This window comes from Perissodus microlepis, chromosome 13, assembly GCF_051167445.1.
Source record: "Perissodus microlepis isolate ML-2025 ecotype Zambia chromosome 13, ASM5116744v1, whole genome shotgun sequence".
Taxonomy (NCBI): domain Eukaryota; kingdom Metazoa; phylum Chordata; class Actinopteri; order Cichliformes; family Cichlidae; genus Perissodus; species Perissodus microlepis.
In genome coordinates, this window is record NC_140473.1 from 786,649 (window position 1) to 812,297 (window position 25,649).

Consider the following 25,649-nt stretch of genomic DNA (forward strand, 5'->3'; position numbering starts at 1 on the left):
TGAAAATGCCCATGGTGTTGCTCTGTCATCCTCAGGCTGGCAGCGATCGGCCTGGAGACCTTTGCTCTGTCTGAACTCTTCACTAGTATTCTGATCCCCGGCTTCTTCCTGCTGGCCTGTATCCTACAGCTGCACTACTTTCACAAGCCGTTCATGAGAATCACTGACCTGGAGCGGATTACACCCATACACAGGTAACACATCCTGCTGCTGCTGCTCCTCATGACATGTAACAGCAAAATGTCTGGTTTTCTTCATAGTACAGTGTTAATACTGTTTTCTACCCAAGTTAGTTTTTACGTCCTGTGTGGAGTTGCTGGGCTGGACAGCTCTGTCCTCATGCTGGGATGGTTAAACATTTAAACCTGGTTTTAAATATTTAGAAAATATAGAACTGATCAGAGGACCCACAAACAGCTTTGTTGTCCTTGAAATAAGTTCGGTTTTCATTCAGTTTTTGGTTACGCTTGGTTTTTACAGGGAGTGACACCCACCATCACCTGTGTGCGTTATAAAGACAGGTGATGTTTGTGCTTTGGTCTAATCTTTTCAGAAGAAAGCGCAGTGACAGGGCAGACCAGACTGGCTCTGCTAATGTGCAAGTGAACAATGACGAGGACCTTGTTGCAAACACTGATGATGACTCTGAAGATGAAGGTAAAACAAAACATTCAGGTTTATTATAATTATGTAAAAGTTACTTTCTAATATCATATAGAACTGTGAGGTTGTTACATCTGAACGAGACAGCAACCGACTGCTAATTGATCATCAGGTTTATTAAGCTGTTGCAGTTTGTCCTTGAATGGGTCACTGGCCCATTCATTTTGTCTTACTGGTGTTGATGTTCCAGAGCTTCTTGTCATTAGCTCCTCTCTTACTCGCAGCGGTCCTGAAGTTTGAAATTACACTGTGTGCCTGTCCAAGAGAATCAAATCCTAAACATTCACATTAAATCAGAGGACTGAGCAAGCAGACTGGATGCACTGGAAATATACCTTTTCATTTAAGAAGTCATCCCAGTCAGACTCACAGATGTTTGTCTGATTTCTTCATTAGTGGAGCTGATGCCTAGTAAATGGGGTCTGGTGATGGACAGGTTACTGGATCTTTCCAGAAGATTCTCTGACATTCTCACCACAATTCAAGAGTTTCTCTGGAGGCTTCTGGAGCTTCACATCCTCAAGATGGTGGCCTTCTTCTCTGTATGGGTCGCCCTCGAAGAGGTACAGGCAAAGACTGAAGCATTAAGTTATTGTGTTGTATCTTTATTTTGAACATGTTACAACAACAGCAGAGAAAAAAGAGACAAACAAAGAAAGGAAAACAAAACAGTAATAATTATAAATAACTTGCATGTTTAAAAAGCAGCAGGATGAGCTTATTTAATCCCGCCCCCTGGTCTTCTTCCTGTTTATGGCCTATCCATCATTACAAATATACTCAGACATATACTTATATAAGCATGCTTGTGCACCCACACACACACTTATACACACATCCCTGTAGTGGGTGATCCACCCCATCCAAGCCCTCCCTCCTCTCTGTACAACTGGTTCATGCTGGGACGTTGCTCCAGTTCTTCACTCCACTCAGAGAGGCAAACACCTCGTAGTGTTGGACGGATACAGGGATGCTTTAAATTTGATTCCCACATGCATTATCCAAGCATGATGAGGGATATTCACCCAGCTTCACAAACTGTTTCCTGTCACGTAAATCATTTCTCACTCAGTGCGGTACAGCTCCCCGATCCCATACTGCTCCAGTTCATTAATTAACATGTCGTGATTGATTGTATCAAACGCCTTCTAGTTATCGAGGAATAATCCAGCTGCATACTGTTGCTGATCTATAGCATTTATAATCTCCTCGATTTATTCGATTAACGTCAGTGATGCTGTTTTGATCTGAGTCCACACTGACTGTCAGAGTCATTTCTGTTTATCTGAGATTAGATATTAGCTGTCACTGTCCCATATCCTCCACTGCAGATGATGAATGTAGAACCACAGCGGCCTGTAAAAGTTAGCAGTGAACTCACCAACAAGGAGAAATTACTTGGCTTCAAAAGGCGTCATTCAGCATTTCATACAAACCCTCGAGCTGGTCTCAAATCTAAGAGGACCATTTCTACTTGAGTTCACAGTTCAAACCTGTACTGAGATGTCACGTGTGTCAGACATTTATCTGTGCTAAGACTCGGCTAAACTTCTGAACACAAACCCAAATTTTACATAAGCTCCCAAAAAACACACATCCAGCCGCTAAACACATGTGACGTTGGTGTTGTTGTTGTTAGTGGTTCGTGTAACCGAAACGACACCTGTCTGTAAATGCGTTCTCACATGCACGCACAGCACATCACCTACACTCAATAATGTGGCTGATCTTTAGAGACGCATATTTGCAGGTGAATTTCACATTTTTAATAACGGATAAAGTTTACCTGTCAGGAAAGATCAAAGTGCCAGCAGGAGCTTCCGTGGTGCTTCTAAATGCTTAACACTCTTTCCTCTGGATATATGTACGCATAGGGAAGTTAGCTCGTTATATGACGTTGGTGATGATGACGGTGAGAAAGACAACGACAACAAATGTTAAGAAACTGTCCCGATTAGGGGAAAGCGTACCTGTTAAAGTACTGTCTCTTTCTGTTTGTCTGTAGCCATCCGTGATGAATCTGGTCCTGGTTGTCCTCTGGTCTCTGGCGATGCCTTATGACCGTTTCAGATCCATGGCGTCCTGCCTGTCCACAGTTTGGGTGTGCGTCATCATTGTGTGCAAGATGTTGTACCAGCTCAGTGTTGTTGACCCTGACGACTACTCCCGTAACTGTACCATGGTAAGACTCTGCTTTACTGCAGGCGTGCAAAGCCAGTTTGAGAGAACCGGCTGCATGGTTTGGTTAATACCTGCATGCGTTTGTGCTGAGCCTGTGTTTATGCAGCGCAGTCAGTTCAACAAACAAAAAAGGAAGTGGCCGGGGTCACAGACTGGGCTGAAAATGATAAGAAAGTCTGGTTATGTTCCCAAACTGTGACTTCCAGAACATCTCAGTAGTGTTTTATAAATCCGATGAGATCAGGATAATAATTTTATTACTAATAATATTAGAGAACTGCTGCATCTTCTTGTTCTTTGACTGCTCTTGTAGAATAATCATTTTGTCCTCAGCACTGGAGTGAGAAAGTGTTTGTGATTTTCTTTTACAGCCTCTTGCAAATGAAACCAACCTGTTACCAGAGGAAATGAAAAACTCTTCCTTGTATAAGGAACCAGTGGATCCCGCCAAATGGTTTGGCATTAGGAAAGATGCTACAGCACTCGGATACAGCAAGGTATATTCATTTCACTTTAATTCAAATAATGCAGATGAATTAAACGTGTAGTATAAACACTAATAATGACATTTAAGTAAAAGCCACTTGGCTCTGTGATGCGTTTGACAGCACAGCGTGAACCGCGCATGTAACACTCTCAGAGTGAGGCCTTTGTTTCTCTTTGTTTCACACTTGTACTGTCCAGCAGTTGTAGTGAGCAGGGTCATGGTCATTGTAACTGCAGGGTGTCAGCAGCCCGGTGCACAGCTTCTATGCACTTCTATCGCTCACTTCATTAACACAGGTAGCTCAGAATCTAAGATGAGTAATGCTTTGTGTTTCTCTGCACATGGTACATGTCAGCTGTTGCTCGTAGATTCAGGCTTTAAAGGAGGAGTTACCCACTTCTCTGTGGATAAATCCTTCGCTGCACCTGAGTGCTAGTCCTCAAGTCCACACAGAGTTCCTGCCAATTTCTGACAAAAGAGTTCAACATTGTATTTAATATAAACATATGTGTGCTTCTTCAGAGAGAAACATTTGCATTTTCCCTTTAATAGATTTTGTTAGTGCCCTCATGTTTGAGCCACACATTTGTATTGCTGTTGGTAGAATTCTGACATCTTCATAATTAGTTTTTTACCTGGCCCAGTTTGTGCCTGAGAGAGTTGCACCTCTGCGTGAAGGCGAGTCCACCCTAGCTTAAAGCTTTGCATATCACATTTGAGATTTATTACAGTTAACGGTGGCATGAATGCATTGTAGCAGATTGCATGCAGGTGCCTGTTTAATCAAAAACGAATTGCAGACACACGTACCGTTTCATTTGCTTTGAAGAGAGCAACCCATCTCCATCTTTGAAGCAACCACAGACGAGCAGATGGACAGCGAGTGCAACTGTCGCAATAACCACAGCTTTTACGGCTCGTCACACTTTCTGATGATCACCTGATCAAGTTCATCTTGTTAGCAGTGTCTGACTACTACTGAACTTAATTCCCATTGAAGCAGTAAAGATGTATTTAATTCTTCATGACTCTTAACTGCAATTGGATGGCAATGTTATGTTTTACTCTGTGCATTTTACAGTGTGTGTGGTTATTACATAACTGTTATGAAATTTTGGTGAAAGCCTAATCTGATTGTTTCCTAATGATTTTTTGCAGAACCATTTAATTGTGCTGATGTTGTTGGTTTTTGAGGCAACAGTGTATCGACACCAGGCTCACCATTACCGACAACTCCAGCGTTCCCCGCCCGTCATCCCGGCGCTCTTTCCTGGCGCCACAAGAGACACTTCAGACCAGGGCCTCATATCCTGCTTCAAGTATCTGCTTAACTACACTTTCTACAAATTTGGATTAGAGGTAGTTAAGAAAATAATCTCTTACTGCACAAATGTGGGCTTTGGATCAGAGTATATCAGTAACAGCTGTAACAAGTGCATTTTACAGGGAATCCTTTCTATTGTATAATGTAATATTTGTTTTATTTTATTCAAAAGAAGATAAGTTAAATATAGCGTCCCAGCGCATCAGTGTGTTGAAATGTCGTTTTTAGTCTTAATTTTTAAATATCTGCTCTTTTTTAAAGATTTGCTTCCTGATGACTGTGAATGTGATTGGACAGAGGATGAATTTTTTAGTGATGATCCATGGCTGTTGGTTAGTAGCAATCTTAGTGAGGCGGAGGCGGGCAGCTATTGCAAGGATCTGGCCAAAATACTGTCTCTTCCTGTCCATCATCATGATCTACCAGTATCTGCTCTGTGTGGGCATACCGCCAGCTCTCTGCATAGGTGAGTTTTAAAAGTCTTCAATTTTAAAATAAATTAGATGTCAGAAATATGTAATACATGAATAAAGTATATTCTTGCATATTTCCACACTAGATAAACTCTGTCTTATATTAGTAATACAATATGTATGTTTTATTATAATAAATCTATGGATGAAGATGCTCACGCTGCATCTTTTTGTTGCATCTTTGCCCATATCAAATCATCCAACTTATTTTGAGACGATGGAATCAGGAGTTGTAGACCTAACAGTCTCCACATGTGTGACTACTTCTCACATGTGTGAAAGAGAGCCCACACATGCCAAGAAGCAATCCACCCTGAACCAGCAGCGTTTAATAGAGAACCATGTCTGTGGAGATGCTCAGTCTTTCTCCGATCGTTCTCTCTAGATTGCAGATTCACCCAGTGAACACTAAAAGTCACAGCCTGATAAATCCAACAATACGTCCATGTCTTCTACAAAACCAAGCACTGTGTGCTCTATTCACTTCCCTTTAGATCGTATCCCTGGATAACGACTTTGTGGTTTATATCAATGGATGCAGTGCCGTATCTTTACATTTATAACGGTAATTATTTAGGAAGCACTGTGCTGTTCTTGAAAACAAGACTGCATGATGATAAGCATCTTGAAGTAAGTTGATTTGGCACTATATAAAAAAATGTAATTGTATATGTTAATAATGAATGTTAATAACAGTTCAGTGTCCAACCTAAAAGCCTAACAGAAAAGAGCTTTACTGGCCCATGTACAGTTTTATTACGCTGCAAAAAAGCTTTTATTTTGAAATATTTCAGTTTTATTAATATCTACTTAAGCCTTAAAATAAATTGGGTCTCATACACCCCATGTCCCCCTTTAGATGCAGCCCTGCTTGTTGCAGATATTGCTGGTTCTGTGAGCTTCCTCAGGTGGGGGCTCCCAGTTTGCACTGGAATTGTTTGCAGCAGAGTCTGACTTGGTGGGAAGGAGAATTAGCAGTCTTAGGACCATGGTCCTCAGACTGGGAGGTGCATCATCCATGATGCAGACACTGTAGCAGTCCAGTCCAAACAGAGCTGAGCATAAAAACCAGGCTGATCTCTGTCCCTACACTCACCTATGGTCATGAGCTCTGGGTAATGACTACATTAATGAGACTATGTATACAGGCTTTGGAAATTATATCTCTCTCAAGGGTGGATGGGCTCAGTCTTAGAGGTAGGGTGAGAAGTTCAGTCATTCGGGAGGGTACTTAAAGTAGAGTCACTACTCCTCCACATGGAAAGGTTCAAGTTGTGGTGGTTCCTTCATCTGATTGGGATGGTTTCTGGGAGCCTCCTGGATGTAGTTTTCCAGGAATGTCCTACCAGGAGCAACCCCCCCAAACAAAAACCCAGGACACACTGGAGAGATTATATCACTTGGCCGACCTGAGAGCACATTGGTGTTCCCGCTGATGAGGGTCGGTCTGGGCTTTTCTGCTGTACAGCCTGGATGAACAGTAGTGGATGGATGTGCTCTTTGTCTGAATTAGCTGAGGCAGCTCGTATTTCAGCTCGTAGTTTTATAGATGTGTGGAAGGTCTGATAAATGCAGGGGTGTGCGTACTGTCTCCATTTCACTTGTTTTATTTAAATTATGGCCGATTACAAAAGGTCGGTCTTATGTGTCAGTCGGGCACTTTTCAGAGAGGATGTTTACACATGTTTCTATAAATACTACTGTATGTCTCTGCTTTTCTGTGTGCTTGTTGTAGACTACCCATGGAGATGGAAGAGTCCAGTGTTGATGAACTCAGCTCTCATTAAATGGATCTATCTGCCTGATTTTTATACTGTTCCAAACTCCAGAAATCTCATAGGTTAGTCTGTGTGCTTGGTCACTTCATCCATGAGTGAACAAAGCAAACCTTTGTGTCACTGCCACTCCCACAGTATGGAGTGTGCATATTCTAACGGAGTGAACTTCAGAGTTTGTATGGATTATTATTGGAAATTGTCACAAAAGAGCAGTTTTTATTACACGAAAAGGCATATTTGTGCTGGTTATGTTTGTCGTCTCACAGTTGTTCCAATAACTTCTGCATATTCTTAATGTTTATGCCACTATTTACACAATTGTGTGTTAATATAATAATATATGTAGACAAATTCTGCTCTTTGTAGTATAAAATCCAGTGCGCTCAGTAGAACAAGCACATTTGACTGTAATGTGTAGTCAGAGTTCACAGTTAACATATTGTCATGTATAGTCTAAGGAGCTTGCAAAGAAAAGCGTCTGGACTTCTTTAAGTTGCTTGAAGACGTTTCACCTCTCATCCGAGAAGCTTCTTCAGTTCTAAGGTCAAATGGTGGAGAGTCCCAGATTTAAACCTAGTGGGAGTTTCCCCCCACAGAGGGACAAAAGGACCCCCTGATGATCCTCTAATCGCCTGAGCCAAGGTGTGAAACTGGGTGTGGGTCCCAATCAGCCAGAGTTTCGGGTGAGCTCATTGTGAAACCTGGCCCCACCTTATCATGTGAATTCCTGAGGTCAGATGGCCCAGGATGTGAGTGGGCGTTAAGGCGTCTGGGGAGGATCTCAAAACTGGATTATAGATGGCAGACAGTTGGTGTCGTAAACCCCCGCCTCTGTTCAAAGATGGTCGCTCACAGAGGACATAGATGCTTCTTTCACTCCTCTTTCAAACCATCTGTCCTCTCTGTCCAAAATGTGAACATTGGCATCCTCGAAAGAGTGACCTTTGACCTTTTGTCCCTCTGTGGGGGGATACTCCCACTAGGTTTAAATCTGGGACTCCCCACCATTTGACTTTAGAACTGAAGAAGCTTCTCTGATGAGAGGTGAAACGCCTTCAAGCAACTTAAAGAAGTCCAGACGCTTTTCTTTGCAAGCTCCTTTGACTTCACAGACATTGTCATGTATAGTTTTGTGTGTATTCCAGTTACTAAGATCTTCTCCCTGTGTCATGTTTTGATGTTTTGACACTGAGCCCATAAGAATTCAGTGCTGCAGGTGAAAATCATTGCGTTATGTTGTGTGTGCCCACAGCGGACTTTGTGCTGCTGATGTGTGCATCTCAGCAGTGGAAGGTGTTTGAGTGTGAGCACGTGGAGGAGTGGATGGTTCTAGCAGGAGAGAACACAGATGAACCAGAACCAATGGAAGGTCGATTGTTTAACCCTGCACCTAATTTCATAAATTGCAGGTAAATATCATAAAGTCTATACGTCTATATTTTCAGTCATTTCAAATTGAACCTGCTTTGGGTGATTGGAGTGATGGCACAAACAGCTTGACAGCGTGGGAAAGTGGGAGTGATAAAGCTTAGATTTAGCTGTCAGCTCCCAGCAGTGGACAGATGTGAGGCCATAGATCGTCCTTATTGAACTCTAAGCTTCATTTATTAAAACACTGTTTCAGGGAAGGAAAATAACCACATGAACCTGAGTTCATATTGTAGATACTGTATAGAAACAACAGAAATCCCAGTGAAATCAGTTATTTGTGCAGTTTAAAGCCAATGAGATCAATGATCAATATTGAGATAGTATTGGAGAAAATGGAGCCCCCTTGTGGGGTGGGCTCAGGTGGTAGAGCAGGTCATTCACTAACTGGAAGGTTGGTGGTTCAATCCCTGGCTGCGCCTGTCTGCATGCCAGATATCCTTCAGCAAGATGCAAACCGCAGGCTGCTCTTCGATGCATCCATCACAGTATGAATGTGTGTGAATGAGGCATGATGCATGAAGCGCTTTAAGTTAGTTCGTTAGTAGAGAGTTACAAAATGAGAAGCAGTCCATTTACCCTTAGAACAGAAATTCTGCTGTGACCTGTAGAGGGTCAGCCCAGTGCCACAGCAAACTGTGTGACAGTGCAGCCACAGTTTTGTTAGTTAGGAGCAAATTAGAAAAAAATGGAATATTCTTGGAAAACAAAAAGGTAAAGTTGGTATTTATACCCTTCCATATTTTCCCATATTTGCAAAATACTATTATTATTATCCGTTCATCCACCCGTTCTCTTTCGCGTATGCTTATTGGGGGGGCAGCTAGCCTATCCCAGCTATCATATGGTGAGAGTGGAAATTGTGGACTTGACGTATGTAACAGTATGAATAACTTTGCTCTTGACATTTTGTGATGAAAGCTTTAATGTGATGTTTTAAAAGGACACTTAATCCTTACTTTAACTTTCTGACAGGTGGCCTCACACATTATCTTCATGATTTTCTAGCACATGGAAGAAGTGGTTGTAAGACTGTGCACTGCGGATGATCTGATTTCCTCGTGTTGGTGTTGTTCCCAGACCATCATGAAAATGTTGTTCCAGGTTCAACATTGCAAGTGACCAATCACATTGTTGTGACGTTATTCTTTTGCGCGCCAGGCCATTCGTGCATTTATGAAATTCCAATGTTGCAAGGACAATATCAATTCTGCTTACTGTTTATTAAAGGGTTACGGTTAGGGTCAGGGTCCGTTGATCGGTGGACAGAGGCGGTTTCTCGCAGCTTAAGTACAGTTTTTTGTTTTATGCCGGTTTTTCCCGAAGTCGCAAAAGTATGACGTCACAACATTCTGATTGGTCACTTGCAATGTTGATCCTGGAACAACATTTAGTATGATGATCTGGGAACAACACCAACACGAGGAAATCAGATCGTGCGTGCACTGCAGTCTGACCTGCCTGTTCTCGGTCGATCTAAATCTAAAGAAAAAGTGAATTTTACTCATAGTTTGTCTTGCTCTCCTTCTCCATCTCACTACAGGAGCAGCTCTGTCATTCAAATATGTATTTTATTATTTGTTTTCTCTTTTTCCTCTTGTAGGAGTTACCTGGACATGGCGAAGGTTTTGGTATTTCGCCACTTCTTCTGGTTTGTGTTGTCAGTGGTCTTTATCACAGGGTCGACTCGGATATCTGTGTTTGGACTGGGCTACCTGCTTGCTTGCTTCTTTTTTCTGTTGTTTGGAACGCAGCTATTGGGCAAACCATCCAGAACTCGCCTCAACCTGTGGGACTGTCTCATCATCTATAATGTGGCAGTCATCATATCTAAAAATCTCTTATCTGTGAGTATAACATTTATAGTTTGGTGATGAAATATATTTTAAGTTTACATCCACAACTAAGCAACATTGTGTTGTCCTGCTTAATGTATGTTGATGATATCACAAGGCTAACCTTGTTTAACCTTGTTTGAAAAATAATTTACTCTTACCAAAAAACAACATTAAAAAAACTAGAAAAATTAGCATTTTGGGAAAATGCTGTGTGGCCTTTGAAGCATCCACACAATAAGCAAACTGTCGATGTGATGCCCAGGGACCGCCTGGCTCCTCCCCCACCACATGGCAGTGGTTTGCTGTAAAAATCAGTTGCTAAAGCAGGAGTGGGCAATCTCAGTCCACGAGGGCCGGTGTCCCTGCCGGTTTTAGGTCTCACCTTGGGTCAACACACCTGAATCACATGATTAGTTCGTTACCAGGCCTCTGGAGAACTGCAGGACATGTTGAGGAGATAATTTAGCCATTTAAATCAGCTGTGTTGGTTCGAGGACACATCTAAAACCTGCAGGGACACCGGCCCTCGTGGACTGAGATTGCCCACCCCTGTGCTCAAGCCTCAGTCACACAAGGACAGACGATGGTCCGTGACATTGACTGCTAGGGAAAAATGTGTATTCCTCAACCAGATGGCGAGTGGTTTCTGGAGGTTATTGAGGCGATTGAGGTTGAAATAGGTCTACAGTGCTAGTTGTGTTCCACCTCTTCAAACGCGTTTGCTTTTACTTTGAGTTCAGGTGCTCAGGTAGAATACAACCAGCCAGTTTACCAGTTCAAACACTTGCTCGTTATTTAGGGAGTGTTTACAGACAAATCAGCTTTGTCCATTAAACTGCTGTGACCAAGGCTTTGTGATCGATTTCAGCCAGCGTCCTCCAGTAACCACTCGCCAACCAGTCGAGGAATACGGAGGTCGTCAGGGGGCGGGTACCTGGTTGCTAGCTCGATGTGATTAACACGGTCTGCTGAAGCAGGACTCACAAAGTGTTAGGTGTTACCATTGAGAGTCCTGTGAAGCTGTCTCTTGTCAGTGCTGTCATTTCTTTATAGAAGCCTTTGAAAAAGCCAGAGGTTCTGTGTCCTACAGAGACGCCTCATCACTTTGTGATATCATGTAATGATATAAAGAAAAAGAACAATTTTGGAATCTCTGTATACAAAACGTCACATATAGAAATATTGACTGTGCTATGTGTGTTTGTGTGTTTCAGATCCTGGCATGTGTGTTTGTGTTTGAGATGCAGAAGGGCTTCTGCTGGGTCATCCAACTCTTCAGCTTGGTATGCACAGTCAAAGGATACTATGATCGTAAGTTTTTAATAATAATATGATAAAAATACTTGAGCTGCCGTATCAGTTTCTGCTCAGACTGAACGTTGTGCCTTAAATCTGTTTTTGGGGTTTTTGCCAAGTACAATATGAAATGAGTCTTAAATTGAATGGTTATACTTGGTATTTTAAAAAGCTTTAATTCTGATGGGGATTGATGTTCTGCAAAATTCACATTTGCTTTCTTTGGATTTCTTGACAGCACAAGCAGTTAGTGACAAGACGTGCAGTCTCCCGGTAGAAGAAGCCGGAATAATGTGGGACAGTATTTGCTTTCTGTGCCTGCTGCTGCAGAGAAGGATCTTCCTCAGTTTCTACTTCCTTCATGTGACAACTGAACTGCAGGCTTCTGCCAAACAGGCCTCGAGGTACAACTCAGTGACATCACTGACTTACATCATGCAAACATGCATGAGATGTTTTTCCTGAATTTACCCAAAATACGTTTTTAAAATGCTTTAATTACTCACAAGTTATATTTATCGCGATGCCAAAGACACAACAAATCTAGACAATTCATATTTCACCTGACCACAGAAGCGCTGCAAATATTATCATTGTGGTTATTTGGTGCATTCACCGGCGATATTTGAAATATAAAATGTAGCACGTGTTGACCTAAATATTTGGCACAAAGTGTGTGCGTGACATGGCCTGAAGCAATGTACACAAAGCTGACAGTGCACGGGTATCAGTGACACAGCGTCTGCCAAAAGCATATTTCATCACTTCAAAGTCTGCTCACCTCACTGTCATAGTGCGCTGTTTAATGTGCTGATAATCACCCTGTCACGTCCGCTGCTCAGTAATACTCAGAAGATTAAAACATTTCATATTTAACATTTTGAAAAAAGACTGTGGCCATAAACAGCTGGGACAGGAGGTGGCAGCTGTACTGACACCTTTATTTACACGGACACACTTTTGTTCATAAACATGAAACGACCTTGTTACTGGCTGTAATGTGCTGATGGCACTAATTGACCTTTTCCTCTCAGGGGTTTCGAGCTCTTTAGAGCCAGTATTGTGAAGAACATCAACTTCCACCAACAAGCTGAGAAGAAATCGCTGTCGCAGCTCAAGAGATCGTAAGTGCTCACAGCAATGGAAAAATATATCGCAAATTCTAAGAAACCCTAAAAATGAGAGTGTTCAGAAATAAAGCATCACAGAAATGAAGTCCGTCTTCTTCTCTTCTTTTTCTGTCCTCAGGATGCAGAGAATTCGATCCAAGCAGCAGAAGTACAAATATGGACACAAAATAAGTGAAAGCTCCAAAGAAAGCCCGGCTGTCGGTGCGACTCATTTTTACTGCCGTGTGTTTCCTGTCACTGCCAGAAGTTTAATCAGTGTCATTTGAAATCAATTACATACGTTAGAATGCAGTTCTTATGTAAAAATTTAAGATACTGCTTCTTTTCTTTTTACAACACTTTCTATTATTTGTGCTTTGTAAAAATGTTTATTTGAAGAAGCATATTTGCTGTCTCCTCATCCTCTCTCCTGCCTCGTTGTCCTGATTTCCCTTCATCGTATTCCTTCCTGTTCCGTACATTTTTTCTTCACTTCTGTTAGTCAGTAAAACTTCTCTGTGCTGATGTGAGCTAGCTTCACATTACACCCTTAACATTTACTCTTTATTTCTTTTGTATTTCTGTTCTTCCTTCTGTGTCGTTTTAGGACCACTTTTATTAGGAAGATATTTCTGTTTCCCCAAAAAAGATTAAAACACTTCCCAGACTTCTCTTAGTACAACTACTAGTGCAACTCTAAGCTTAGCATCCCCGCAGTGAGTCTGTCCTGAAAGCTCGTTGAACTTCTGTTTCCATTGCAGATGATCCAGAGATCCAGACAGGAAAAAAGAGATCCAGGAAGAAGCTGTGGTACCAGCCATGGTTGGACCATGCTGCAGGTAGCCTGGATAATAAGATGGAGACAATACTGATATGTGGAAAACCTACAAATAACCCAAACCCAAGAGCTATGTCTGTCTAAACAACAGACATAGCTCCAGGCTTGGCTACAGATCTTGTAGTCTTGTAGATCCTGTAGTCTCAGTAGTAGAATAGTCTCTGTATGTAGTATATGTATGTAGTATAGTCTTGAATATAGAGTGTTGATCTGTGGAACCAGCACCCCAATACAGGAAGTCTGGAAGGGCTTCTGGATGTCTTACTCTGACAAAAAACCAGAAACCCTGAATAGCCTCGCAGGCCGGTCCTGCCAACCACGTCCGTCATGGTAGCTCCTCTCTAGATCTGTGCTCCTGAAATATGACTGGGTTTATTTTAACTGGAAAACTAAGCCTAGAATGGTCTGTTACTTTAAAAGGCTGGAGTAACCTGTAATGTAGATTAATACTCAGATTTTTACCTTTACTGTTTCTGTAAAATAGTAAAGATAAAAGGGAACGTCCACGATTTAGACTTCTTTGATGATGTTTTATTGAAGCAGTTTAGCAGCCTGACTGTAGATGTCCAGAGCCAGATCTTCATTTGACGTCTTCTGCTCATCACAGGAACTAGAGAAAAAAAATAACAATGGCAAATGTTCCCAAGCACCATTTTTTATACTCTGCCCTTGTGCATCCCCCTCTCTCCTTCTCTCTGGATATCCAATCACCATTGTTGAGATACAGTCACCTGGTGTCCAGACACACCTCATTTCTCTCCTTATCCCTCTCGGTCTCTCTGAGTACTCTTACGCCCTCTCCTCCATTCAGAGATGGTCTTTCCCTTTTCACGTAAATGGCCTCCTTGACTCCCCATCTCTGAATCGAGGAGGGGGTGAGGGTTAGTGTCTTACATTGCTGTGATTGCAGCCATTCCCCAACTCTCTGTGAATGCGACTCATCACCACTGATCAATGGTCATGGCAATGTTCAAATTAATGATCATGAAACTGACCTCACGGCCCATTGATAGTCAGTGATGCTAGTTTCAGTCATTGTGCAAATGTGCTGCGAACCTGCAGTCAGCTGAGACTGAGATTTCCTTACCTGGATGACTGAGCTTGCATAATTGACACTTTGTGTTTCATTCAGTTTTTGCAGTGTCACAGTTAGATTTATTAGTAGCTATTTCTCACATGAACATCTATTTCAAACATTATCCTCACAAATTAGCCCATGTGTCAGTTACATACATGTATAGAACCAATATATTTTGTGTCTCTGTATGTAACTGTTTTTACTCACAAAAAAGAACACAAATAATCAGCTCCGGTAGAGTCGAACTTTGTAACATCTAACATGCACAAACACATACATACTCTGAATGCACTGGGAACAACTTGGGCTTCAGTATCTTGCCCAAGGATGCTTTGGTATGGAGACTAGAGCAGCTAGGGGTCAAACTACTTTCAAACGTTCCAGTTAGCAGGTGATCCGCCCTACGTCATGAGCAACATCCACCTCAGTCCACTCATCCATCGATGAAAACCCCTGTGTACAGACTACAAAGCAGGGAGATACAAGTATATCCACCTTTGCTCACCACATCTTGTTAAAGGCAGTTCTGGAGTGGAACAGGGGGTGGCTGTAGCTCAGGAGGTAGAGCCGGTCATCAGCTGAGTTACTATGGTAACAAACTGTATCTATGAAGAAGGCCAGACAAAGTTACTCTTTGTTACTTTTGGATGATGCAGTCCTGCTTGTGTCTATGAGCAGTGACTTCAAGCAGTGATGATTTTGGTTTGAACAGTGCATTCAAGAACTATAAAATGAGCCGTGTTTGCTCAGAACGGACCATCGTAAATGCTACATGACCAGATTTTTTTTTGGTGCTATGATACAGACCGAGATTAAGATTTAGATTCATTACTTGTCATTGTAGAAAGATACAGTAACATTTTGTGTGCTTACTCAACCACTGGCGAGGTATAAAAGCAGCTTTTTCAAAAAAAGACCCCAAAATAGTAACAATGAAAAGAACTCTAAAAAGTAGCATTAAAGGCAACAATAGCAACATATACAAATGATTGTTATGGCAGCATTAGAGACTTATTTGAGTTATTTACATGACAATATGTTTTTCTACTTACAGTGCTGCACTCAGGAGACTATTACCTGTTTGAATCTGACAGCGAGGATGAAGATGAACTACAGTCTGAAGAACAGAAGCCTCAGAAACAGACTGCCTGTCAGGTGCTCACACACACAATTTCTTCACACAAACAAAAGCGCAAAGTTTTGTGTTGTATGATGTATGCTGTTGCTAAAATGAGATTGTCTCTCCCAGTTGGCGTATCAGGCATGGGTGACTAGTGTGAAAACAGCTCTGAGAGAACGGCAGAATCGACAGGGTCGACTGAAGAGAACTGAGAGAGACGAAAGAGCTGATTCACACGAGGCTCTGTCAGTAAAAGGTTGGATTTACTTACATCGATTTTTGATAAGATATTGGATCACATGGCATCCCTGGAGTCAAACAGGGAAAATCTATCATTTATAAATCTGTGAGAATAATATGTGAACTAGTAAATGACTGACTGCTCTCAACCTCTTAATGTTCTTTGGCAGTAAACTGTAAACAGCTTTGCACAACTGTTACAAGTATTTATGTGTGTAAAAGCTGAAATGATTGTGATTTAATCCATTCAGACAATTTTAAGATGTGACAACGATCAGTTAGAAAACTGAAGCAATTTGTCTACAAACCCTCCAAATTTCACCCCAACAAAGGGTCTTGTTACATAGTTACAAGTCAAGTCCAGTTAAGTCTTTAGTCCAAAATGCAGTGACTAAAGGATGTATTTCTTGATTGTAGTGTGAATGCTTAGAGCTGCAAGACAAAGTTTTAAACTTTGTCTACCTAACTGATTGCAAAATGAAATAAACTGCATTGCTAAATACAAAAAATAGTAGCAAAACCATAGACTAAAGAACATGGACATGTTGGGGTGAAATAATCATTTGATCCCCTCCTAAATTTGTATGTTTGCTCACTTACAAAGAATCTGTTCCCACCTTTAAGAAAGGGCACTGGACCATGTGCTCCAACAGCAACATTCAAGTCACTACTCCAGGTGGAGCAGTTTAAGTATCTCAGGGTCTTGATCACGAGTACGCTCTGTCAGTGGTTATGCTGACGTTGTTAAAGCAAAGCTGTTGATTTAGCAATCCACCTTCATCCATGCCTTCACCTGTGGCACCAAACGTAGTGACTGAAAGAGGAAACGATTCTGTGAGAAAGGCTGGGCTCTCCCAGGGAGAAAGCAAAGAGCTTGGTCATTTCAAATGAGCTGGAATTGCTTTTCCCACTCAGCCTGTTAATTAGTCCACTTTAGCTTAATTGAAATTATTTTTTTTAATTTATGTTTTTATATATATATATTATTGCATCTTCAATGGGTCAATATATTCCACCAAACCACAGCTACACTAATTGTTAGATGCATTTTTTTGTAGTCTTTTTTTTTTTTTTTTTGCCTGTCCCGTTCGGCTCTTTTGCATCAGAATTATTGTCTAAAGGCGAAGAAAGATGCCCAACGGATTTACTTTACCAAACTGACCATCCCAGCCTTGCCGTAATGGTTTAATACGGTAAAATAAAATAATTTTATGGTTTATTTTATTGTTTATTTTATTTTATTTTCACTTGCTAAATACGGGACAGACTTGACTGGGGAAAAGAAAGAGGAGAAAGAAAGAGGGAAAGAAAAACAGCGGGGAAGAGGGACGGGATAAAGGGCAAAAACCAACAAAATAAGCAGACAAAAAATCCATCTATCAATCACCTGGATCACCTGTGGAGAAAGAAAAAAGAGAAAACAAGCAGAAGAAAACGAGAGCAATATAATAAACAACATCATCACGATGATCTATGTGAATATAACAGTAAATACTAAATATTAAACATTATTGTGCAGCACGTAAGATCAACAGCGCACAGTGTGCTTTGAGGTAGGAGCCAAAAAGGGTGTAGTTTGTGTGTGTGAGCACCCGTGTGTACACCTGTGAGCATGGACGCGCTTGTTTTTAAAAGGTTCCTTCATGTAATGATCTGCTAGAGGGTGTGGGGGGGCCACAGCCCCGTCCTCCAGGGCATGAAGCAGGTATGGAGGAGATCAAAACTCCAGACATCCAGAGACCCTCAGAACACAAGAGACCAAGGAAGACCAACAGAGGGGCAGCCGCACCACTGTCCCAGAAAGAGCTGAGGAGAGTCCCAGATGAGGGGTCACTCAGCAGCCGCGGAGCAGAAGCCAGGGGGGGTTGCAGTGACGTGCCCGTGAGCTCCGCCGGCAGCCAGCTGTGCCAGAGTGACCGAGCCCCAGGCCGAGAGGCCGAGGGCACCTCACCCCCGAAGGAGCCCGAGCGAGCCCCAGGCTCCAGGCCCCGACAAGCAGCCACCAGGAGTGAGCCGGTGTGTACCTGGACGCCCATCCCCGGACACAAAGAACCACCAACGCACCGACGTCTGAGGGCGTCTGCCACTGGCAGGGGAAGTGGTGGTGGGGGGAGATAGGCCTCCATACCTTGGAGGGCCTGAGATGTCCCCAGAGAGGTGGCGTCTGATACCCAACCTGACATATAGACACAGACATACAGGCACACACAGATACAAACATCCATTCCCACCCTCATGCTCTCATATGCAATTACTCAACACTCACCCAACGTGGAGACAGACATAGAGAGACACTGTACACACAATCACACTCCCCAAGCGTACTCTAAGCCCCGGGTCTAGGTACCTTTGCCCCTGGAGGGGGGAACTGCACCCAGACCCAGGTAGTGTTACCCTTTTCCCTGCGGTGGGGAGAAGCAGACCGCCCCGACTCAGCAGCAGCAGGGAGGCCCCACACTCCAGACCCCAGTTGGCCGGCCAACTCCTCCTCCCAGCCCCCCGCTCCAGCAGGTTGCAGAGAACGGGGGTGTGAGAAGACTCCAAACCTCCCTCCACCCGCTCATATGTAGTGTTGATGCATGTGTGTTCTAAGGTGCATTTAAAACCCAGGAGGGCATGGAGCTACCTGCCAGAGAGCAGCAGGTAAGCGCATAGCCCCTCCTGACAGCCCTCAGTGTCTACGTGTATTTAAAATTGAGAGGTGGGCAACGACGCCAGGGGTGAGGTGTACACCCTGATGGTCTTTTGGAGTCCGTGTAGCGTGCCCACCCCCAAGATCCTATATGTATGTGTTATGAGAGTGTGAGTAATATGAGTGTCTAAGTTGTGGGATAAAATTGAGGCAGAGGCAGCCAGAAGGGGACAGAGGGGGGGGGATGCCTCCCCTGCACCCTGGTGACACACCTTTACCCCAAGGCCCTGCATGTGTGGGTGATTGTGGTGGAGCGGGAAGAGGGAGGCAGCTGGAGATGGGGAGGGAAGGAAGGGAGGGGCAAGTGACCCCTCCCTGGGGCCAGCTCCCCCGCTGACCCCAGTAGGCACCCCCATACTCTGCAACCCGCCAGGGAAAGGGGGCCCGTCATCCACTCATCTTCCAAACTACACAAGACAATAGACGCCCAGGCTGAGAGCTTCCTCCACCTCTCCTGTATCTCCCCCTCCTGCAGAGAGAGTTCCTGAAGAGAGGAGACCTCCTGCTAGATGTAACAGCCTCCCCCACCAGTCGAAAAGCCCCCCAGGTGGCTCGATGCACTGGCGGCACCCTGCGCCAGGGCTGGGCCCCCATATACCCACCCGCCCACAACCCCGGCAACACACCAACCAGGACCCAAGCCCCCAAGGCCCAGCCAGGGCCCCAGCCCAGAGACGGAGCACCCCCAGAACCCCACGCCCGTCCCGGACCCACCCAGGGGCAGCCAGGCTACCAGGTCAGTAACCCACGTCCGTCAGCACAGACCCTCCCCCAGCCCCGCTGCACGCAGCCACGAGGAAACCGTCACCTAAGAGCCAACAGAGCCCTTAATAGGCCATGACCGCTACCCCGGGTTGAGCCCACCAAGGAAGATGCCCCCGGGGAACCCCCCGACGCCCTAAGCCTGTCCCTACCCCCACACCAATCACAACAGCGAATGTGGGACTAAACTATGACCCCCCACCCCCACTAGGTGATGGAGCTGATCAAAGGAGCCCAGAGCAATTGATCTGATGTGGTGGCAGAGGCTGTATCAAGACTAATGTGATCTAATAGATAATTTCTATATTGGTTAGAATTAAGATTATTTTTATTTTTCCAGTTCATGAGGACTTTTCTTGGCTATGCAAAGGGCAGTGAAAACCAGAGATGGGCAGCAACGCGTTACAAGTAACTTGACCAACACTGGTGAAAACCATATGGGCCATATTCTTATCTGTAGTGACATTATCTGAGCTGCCCAACAAACACACTAAAGGGGACACTTTCACTTGTTTTCACAACAAGTGGTAGAAGACTAGTTATGTGACAAAAAACTAAAATAATAAAAGCTAAAGATTTTATACTCGTTATAACAATATATATAGTATATTTCAGTTTTTCAGGTTTTCCACCCATAGAGGTTTAGAGGTCAGTACTGTGTGAAGTCAGCCTTCACATCAATTATCACATTTACATCGTGAAACGTTTACATCATGTCGCATTACTTAAAATGAGCTGCAAATTAAACTGATGTCAGGTGAACTGGCGATTGCAACATACATGACACACGTGTTCCATAGACCTGAAATAAACAAAGTCAACACTTTGTCCAAAACATTACAGTAAGGTCTAAAAGCCTGGTGCCACATCGCATCTCTGGATGTTCTTGAGCAGCAGGTTTGGGTTTCTGGAGATGATTCATTTGGCATCCACTGCTTTTTCACTCCTTTTCAGTCCAGCCATTGTATCTGATCAACGTTTGTTTTGTTTGTTTTTGAAAAACAAAAACAAACAAAAAAAGAGAAATGTGTGTGTGTTTGTTTTTGAACTTGATGGTGAAACCAGCGTTGTCTCTACACATGACAATTTTGTGTCACAAAATACGTTGTTTAATTTCTTTAGTTGAATCAACAGAAAATGTCAAAGGCAGCAGTTTGACGGGCATAAAATTGTATTTTTGGACCAACAAAGTGATTCGAGCTGTTTGCTAAAAATTGGCATGTCTTGGTTAACATGACAAAAGAAGAACCTGCAGGCCTAAAACTCTGTGTCTCTAAAACCCGGGCTGGCCACTCTCAGCCGTACGGCATGTGGTCGCCTGCTCAGTACACTGAGCTAAACCGGCGCCCGCAATCGACTCATTCAGAAAAATCCACCATACATTATCATCTGTAAAGTATTTAATTGGCAACACCTTCATTTATCAGCATGACAGTGATCCAAACAGTCATTACAGATCTGACATGATGGCGATTTGACAACGTTTGCAACAGAAATGAAAAAGTCTCAGTCAGCAGTGGGTTATTATATCTGGTCTTTGACAACTACTGTGAAGAGAAGCAGTGAAATACAAAGGCACATGCTGTTATCAAAACAATTTATAACAATTTTCTTTCCTTCTGAAGACATGCAAAAACCAAAAAGTTGTCAGACTTATTGGTATTAAAAGGTCGAATCTGCATGGCAGAGATCATACAGATATACTATAGTAATGCAGATATTTACAGTCTTTGTGTATTTGATTTTGTCTAGGCTCTGGGGATGATGATTACGAGGAACCCATCGTTCAGGATGGGGAGTCAAAGGAACAAGAGTCTGGTAGGTTCACGTAGTCCCTGCTTTTCTGCTCTTGACCATTTGCAAAGGGGTTCCATCATTCATGGTATGTAGTTTGTGTCCAGTTTGTGTGGTTTTGTGTACTATCAGATGCTTTCTTTCAGTTTTACTTTACGAGAATGCATGCAGGGAAATGCAGGCTGAACTAGATTAGGGAGGAACACCAGAGGAACCACCGAGTCACAGAATGACATCATTAACTCAACTTACAAAACATGAGAATCCAAAGACTGGAATACCGAACAACATAAATCAAAACGCATAAAGTCCTGAGGCCCTGATATAATTTGCATTAATTATACAAGAATCTTTTTCAGTGTGGCTTCACATCATACTTTGTTGTCTGTCTTTTACCTGTGCAGGTCGTGGTGAGACGGTGCAGAGGATCTTGGATATTCTGCGTTTCTTGGGGGCGATAGTGCTGGCGATGGTTGATGGACTCACTCAGTGGCTTAATTTACTGACTAAACAGTACAGAGAGATTTCTACTGTTTTGTGCAATGAGCGCTACTTCATCATCCAAAAGATTCAGCAGGTAAACACAACAGAGTGTGCAGTATGCACAAGCAAGTGCACATGCACGCACGCGCACACACGGATCGTACATATGCATGCATGCACGTACAAACACATAGAAACTAACACTAACTACAGTCTGTGTGACTCTGATGACAGCATGGTTCAGCAGCAGACTCCAGAGATGATCAGGAATCTCAGGGCAGTGAAAGCTGCACCCTGGAGACGTGTTTGGACGACACCGATGCAGAAAATTCTACCAGGTACAGGTTTGCAGGGTCATTGATGTTTCCTGTGGATTTGATTTGATGTAGCTTTTATCCCTCTGGGCGTGGTGGGGAGTGGCGTCAGTTTTCAAGTTGTCCTTTGCATGAACATAGTTTCTCAGGAGCACCTAAAGGAATTACTTCAATTTTGGCATAAATTTTTATTTTGACTGGGGGATAAAATGAATAGAAGTAGGTTGTCAAAGGTTAAAGTCATTATGACCTCAAAAACTACAATTTTCACCCATAATAAATGTATTATCCAAGGCAGAAATTCCTCTTAATGTATGGAACTGTCCTACTTCAACACTCTTTGTGCTTGCCATAAAATGGACTGCATAATTCCAGAGTATCTTCTCTGCTTGGTCCATGTGACTGTTTTCTCTAGCATTTATATTCTATATTCTGAGGCTCTAGTAATGAACAGTGGATTAGTTTCATCCAAATGGTAAAAGGCAGGTCACCAGAGGATTTAAATAGTTGATGTTGATTTAATTCTGTAGATTAATCCACTTCTTGTCCTCAATTTTTGTTGCGTGTGTGTCTCAGGTGCCTGGAGGATAGCATAAACCAGTGTACCCCCAAGCTAAGACTCAACAGCAGTGGGAATATCCTAACTCCAAAACCGCCATCCAGCAGTACGGGACTGATCCCAGACTTATCCAACCAGCAGCAAGGCAGACACTCCAGAACAGCCAGTGAGCTGCTGGGAGACAGGTAGATGCTGGGGACACTCTGAGTAAAGAAGTTACCGACAGTCACAGGCAGTGATTGTACTTTATGAAACTAGCAGTGTGCCAAAAAACATCTCCCAAGCAGCCCAATTCTAGCATGTTTCAGTGTATTCTCTCCCATTCCCTCTTCCTTCATTCAGATTCTTTCTTTTTCACTGTATTCATGTGCAGATGTGTGGTCCTGACCAGCCTTGTGTCTCTACAGGCAGTTTTTGATCGAGGAGTTGGAACAGAGCAGAGAGTTTTTTTCCAGCCAGAACCGTCTGCTGAAGATGCTGTTTGCCATGTACAACCTGCTGTCAGCCAACTCTGAGCTGGTCTGCTATTTCATCATAGTGTTAAATAATGTGGTCAGTGCCTCCGTCATATCACTGGTCCTGCCCGTACTGGTGTTCCTGTGGGCTATGCTGTCTGTTCCAAGACCAACCAAAAAGTTTTGGATGACTGCTATAATCTACACAGAGGTAAGAACAGAGAAATGTTGTTATTTTCATCGTGTGGTCTATTTCAGTTCATCCATAAATATCTTACTATGTTGCTCAGTATCATGTGTAGCACGTATGAGTGCCTCTGTCCACACCTCTGTGGAGTGTAGAGTCAGCTGGATGCAGCTGTACTTGTATCCAGTAAACTGGACTAATATCTTGTTTTATGATTTTCAGCAGCCAATCGAAAGTTGGCTCATCTGTATATGACTTCTTTAACAGAGGACGGCGGGTCGGGGCTCTTTTCTGGTTTGACCGCTGGCTTCTCTGCTTCTTTTCAGGTTATGGTAGTGGTGAAATACATTTTCCAGTTTGGATTTTTTCCTTGGAACAGTAGTTTCGAGATGACCCTTGATAAGCCTTTCTTCCCACCTCGCATCCTTGGCCTGGAAAAGACTGACAACTACATCAGATATGATCTTCTTCAGTTGCTGGCTCTGTTTTTCCACAGATCCCTGCTGATGGTAAGTCCACCACTGATTTCGGCTCAATGAGCCTGCAGAGTTGATTTCAGTAGGCCCTTGTCTGTGTGCTCCATGATGAGTGTTCAGACAGTACTGAGAAAAGTGGACATTTCTTTGTAATTTGGTTTGCCTGTTTGTGTACACACAGCGGTATGGCCTGTGGGACCATGAAGGCCCCATGGAGGATCACAGCGCTTCTCCAGAAACGTTTAATGTTGGAGTTAAAACTAGAGAAGGAGATGAAGATGGAAAGCAAAAGGCAAAAAGAAAAAAAGAAGAGAGAGAGGAAGACAGAGTTAGTACAGCCTCCACGCTGGAAAACCTGGAAATAACTGAAATCAGCCAAATTAAAAAGGTTGGTGTGAATACGAGATGTTGTTTGGTCTCGGTTACTGGGCTGTTTTTAAAAGAAAGTTTTGGGACATTCATTAAAAGCTGCAGGATCATGTAACACAATCAGCACATTTACAGTCACCTGTCATTTCATTAGTTACACTTTGCTAGAACGGGTTGGACCTGCCTTTAGCATTAGCGTCATCACGGTGATGGATCTGATTACAGTGAACTCATCGTCGTTTTCAAGAAATCAGTCTGAGATTAATTGGATTTTGTGACGCAGAACATTATCCTGCTGAAAGCAGCCTTTAGAAGATGGGTAGCAACAGGTAGGCTGTGGGGTTTAAATGATGGGCGGGTTGGTACTAAGAGGCCACGAGTGTGCCAAGAATTAAAATCCCAGCAGATCAGAGGTTTCAGAAATACTCAGACTGGCCCGTCTCGCACCCACAACCACGCCACCTTCCACGTCACTTAAATGAACTTTCTTGCAGGTTATCTTGACCAAGTCTACATCCCTAAATGCATTCGTTTGCTGCTGTGGGATTATCGATCTATCTAATCTAATCAGTCGATCACACGGCAAGATAACCTTCATTTAAGTGACTTGGAAGCTGGAATAGTTGTTTAGCATATGTGTTGAAGAGGTGTACCTAATGAAGTGGGTGAGTTTATTGTATAATGATCTGGAATTAAGTCCAAATGTATTAAATCGCTCATTTATCAACACAGGATGATGAGAACTACGTTGAACCGAGTACCAGCTCTGACCTTTCTACCATACAGCCCACTGAATCAACACCCACTGGGTCGCAAGATACACCAGGAGAAGAAATACTGCCTTGGGTGAAGAGTATCCAGCCAGATAAGAGGGAAGGAGACGATGAGGACGTAACAGAAGAAGTCCCAAAGAAAAGAAGCAGCATCAGGTTCCGCAAGAAAATAAAAACTCCTAAACAGCAGCACGGTAAAGGTTTGTAGGTTCATTATATGTAGACTGTGATGATATAGGTTTCTCTGTTTCTGTGTATTATTGTGGGGTCTTTACTTTAAAATATAAAGTACTTTGGGGAAACGGTTGTTGTGATTTGGCCCAGTCCAAAGACCTGCAGTTAGTGGGGACGGGTTCATTGGAAACTGAAAGTTCACAGGTGTGAATGTGAGAGTTAGCCCTGCCACAGACTGCCGGCCTGTCCACAGTGCACCCTGCCTCTCGCCCTATGACAGCTAAGATAGCCAGGGTATAATCTGCCTTTAGCACAGAGACACGTTTTCTAAATACAGTGGTGTGAAAAGTGCTCCCCCCTTCCATCAGGAAGTGATGTCTCACTTAAATGTTTCAGATCATTAAACAGATTTAACTATTAGACAAAGATAACACAAGTAAATACAATCAGTTTCTAAATAAAGGTGTTTATTATTAAGGGGGAAAAATCCAAACCTACTCTGTGTGAAAATGGCATTGCCCCCTAAACCTTTCAGCCTTATTACTTCAAAGTAGGGATGCAACGATACCAATTTTTTCAAACCGATACGATACCGATACTTGGATCTGAGTACTTGCCGATACAGAGTACAAAAACCGATACTTCTACCACACACACACAAATGCAATGAATTGGAAGACAGGTTTTATTTTATTCTCTGCCGATAAAAAGTAAAATCTTAATAAAAATGACCACAAAAAAATTTCTAGTGAAAAATA

General features: G+C 43.0%; 1 protein-coding gene across 3 annotated transcripts in view; it reads left to right on the forward strand.

Moving 5' to 3' along the window:
- The window catches only part of piezo1 (piezo type mechanosensitive ion channel component 1 (Er blood group)), an 84,454-nt gene that overhangs the window by 36,937 nt on the left and 21,868 nt on the right, over positions 1–25,649 (forward strand). Inside the window, exons 16-40 of one of the 3 annotated variants that reach the window (XM_084948959.1) lie at positions 36–194; positions 554–657; positions 1,060–1,226; positions 2,669–2,845; positions 3,216–3,341; positions 4,490–4,690; positions 4,917–5,121; positions 6,864–6,968; positions 8,159–8,315; positions 9,938–10,181; positions 11,387–11,483; positions 11,707–11,872; positions 12,503–12,592; positions 12,717–12,799; positions 13,339–13,416; positions 15,548–15,648; positions 15,743–15,869; positions 21,060–21,125; positions 21,506–21,678; positions 21,819–21,922; positions 22,475–22,642; positions 22,865–23,123; positions 23,426–23,608; positions 23,757–23,963; positions 24,677–24,911. In XM_084948959.1, the coding sequence (XP_084805085.1) occupies positions 36–194; positions 554–657; positions 1,060–1,226; positions 2,669–2,845; positions 3,216–3,341; positions 4,490–4,690; positions 4,917–5,121; positions 6,864–6,968; positions 8,159–8,315; positions 9,938–10,181; positions 11,387–11,483; positions 11,707–11,872; positions 12,503–12,592; positions 12,717–12,799; positions 13,339–13,416; positions 15,548–15,648; positions 15,743–15,869; positions 21,060–21,125; positions 21,506–21,678; positions 21,819–21,922; positions 22,475–22,642; positions 22,865–23,123; positions 23,426–23,608; positions 23,757–23,963; positions 24,677–24,911 (3,782 nt within the window). Of the gene's footprint in view, positions 1–35; positions 195–553; positions 658–1,059; positions 1,227–2,668; positions 2,846–3,215; positions 3,342–4,489; positions 4,691–4,916; positions 5,122–6,863; positions 6,969–8,158; positions 8,316–9,937; positions 10,182–11,386; positions 11,484–11,706; positions 11,873–12,502; positions 12,593–12,716; positions 12,800–13,338; positions 13,417–15,547; positions 15,649–15,742; positions 15,870–21,059; positions 21,126–21,505; positions 21,679–21,818; positions 21,923–22,474; positions 22,643–22,864; positions 23,124–23,425; positions 23,609–23,756; positions 23,964–24,676; positions 24,918–25,649 lie in introns of all 3 variants that reach the window. The other 2 variants (XM_084948958.1, XM_084948957.1) reach the window with 2 other exon arrangements.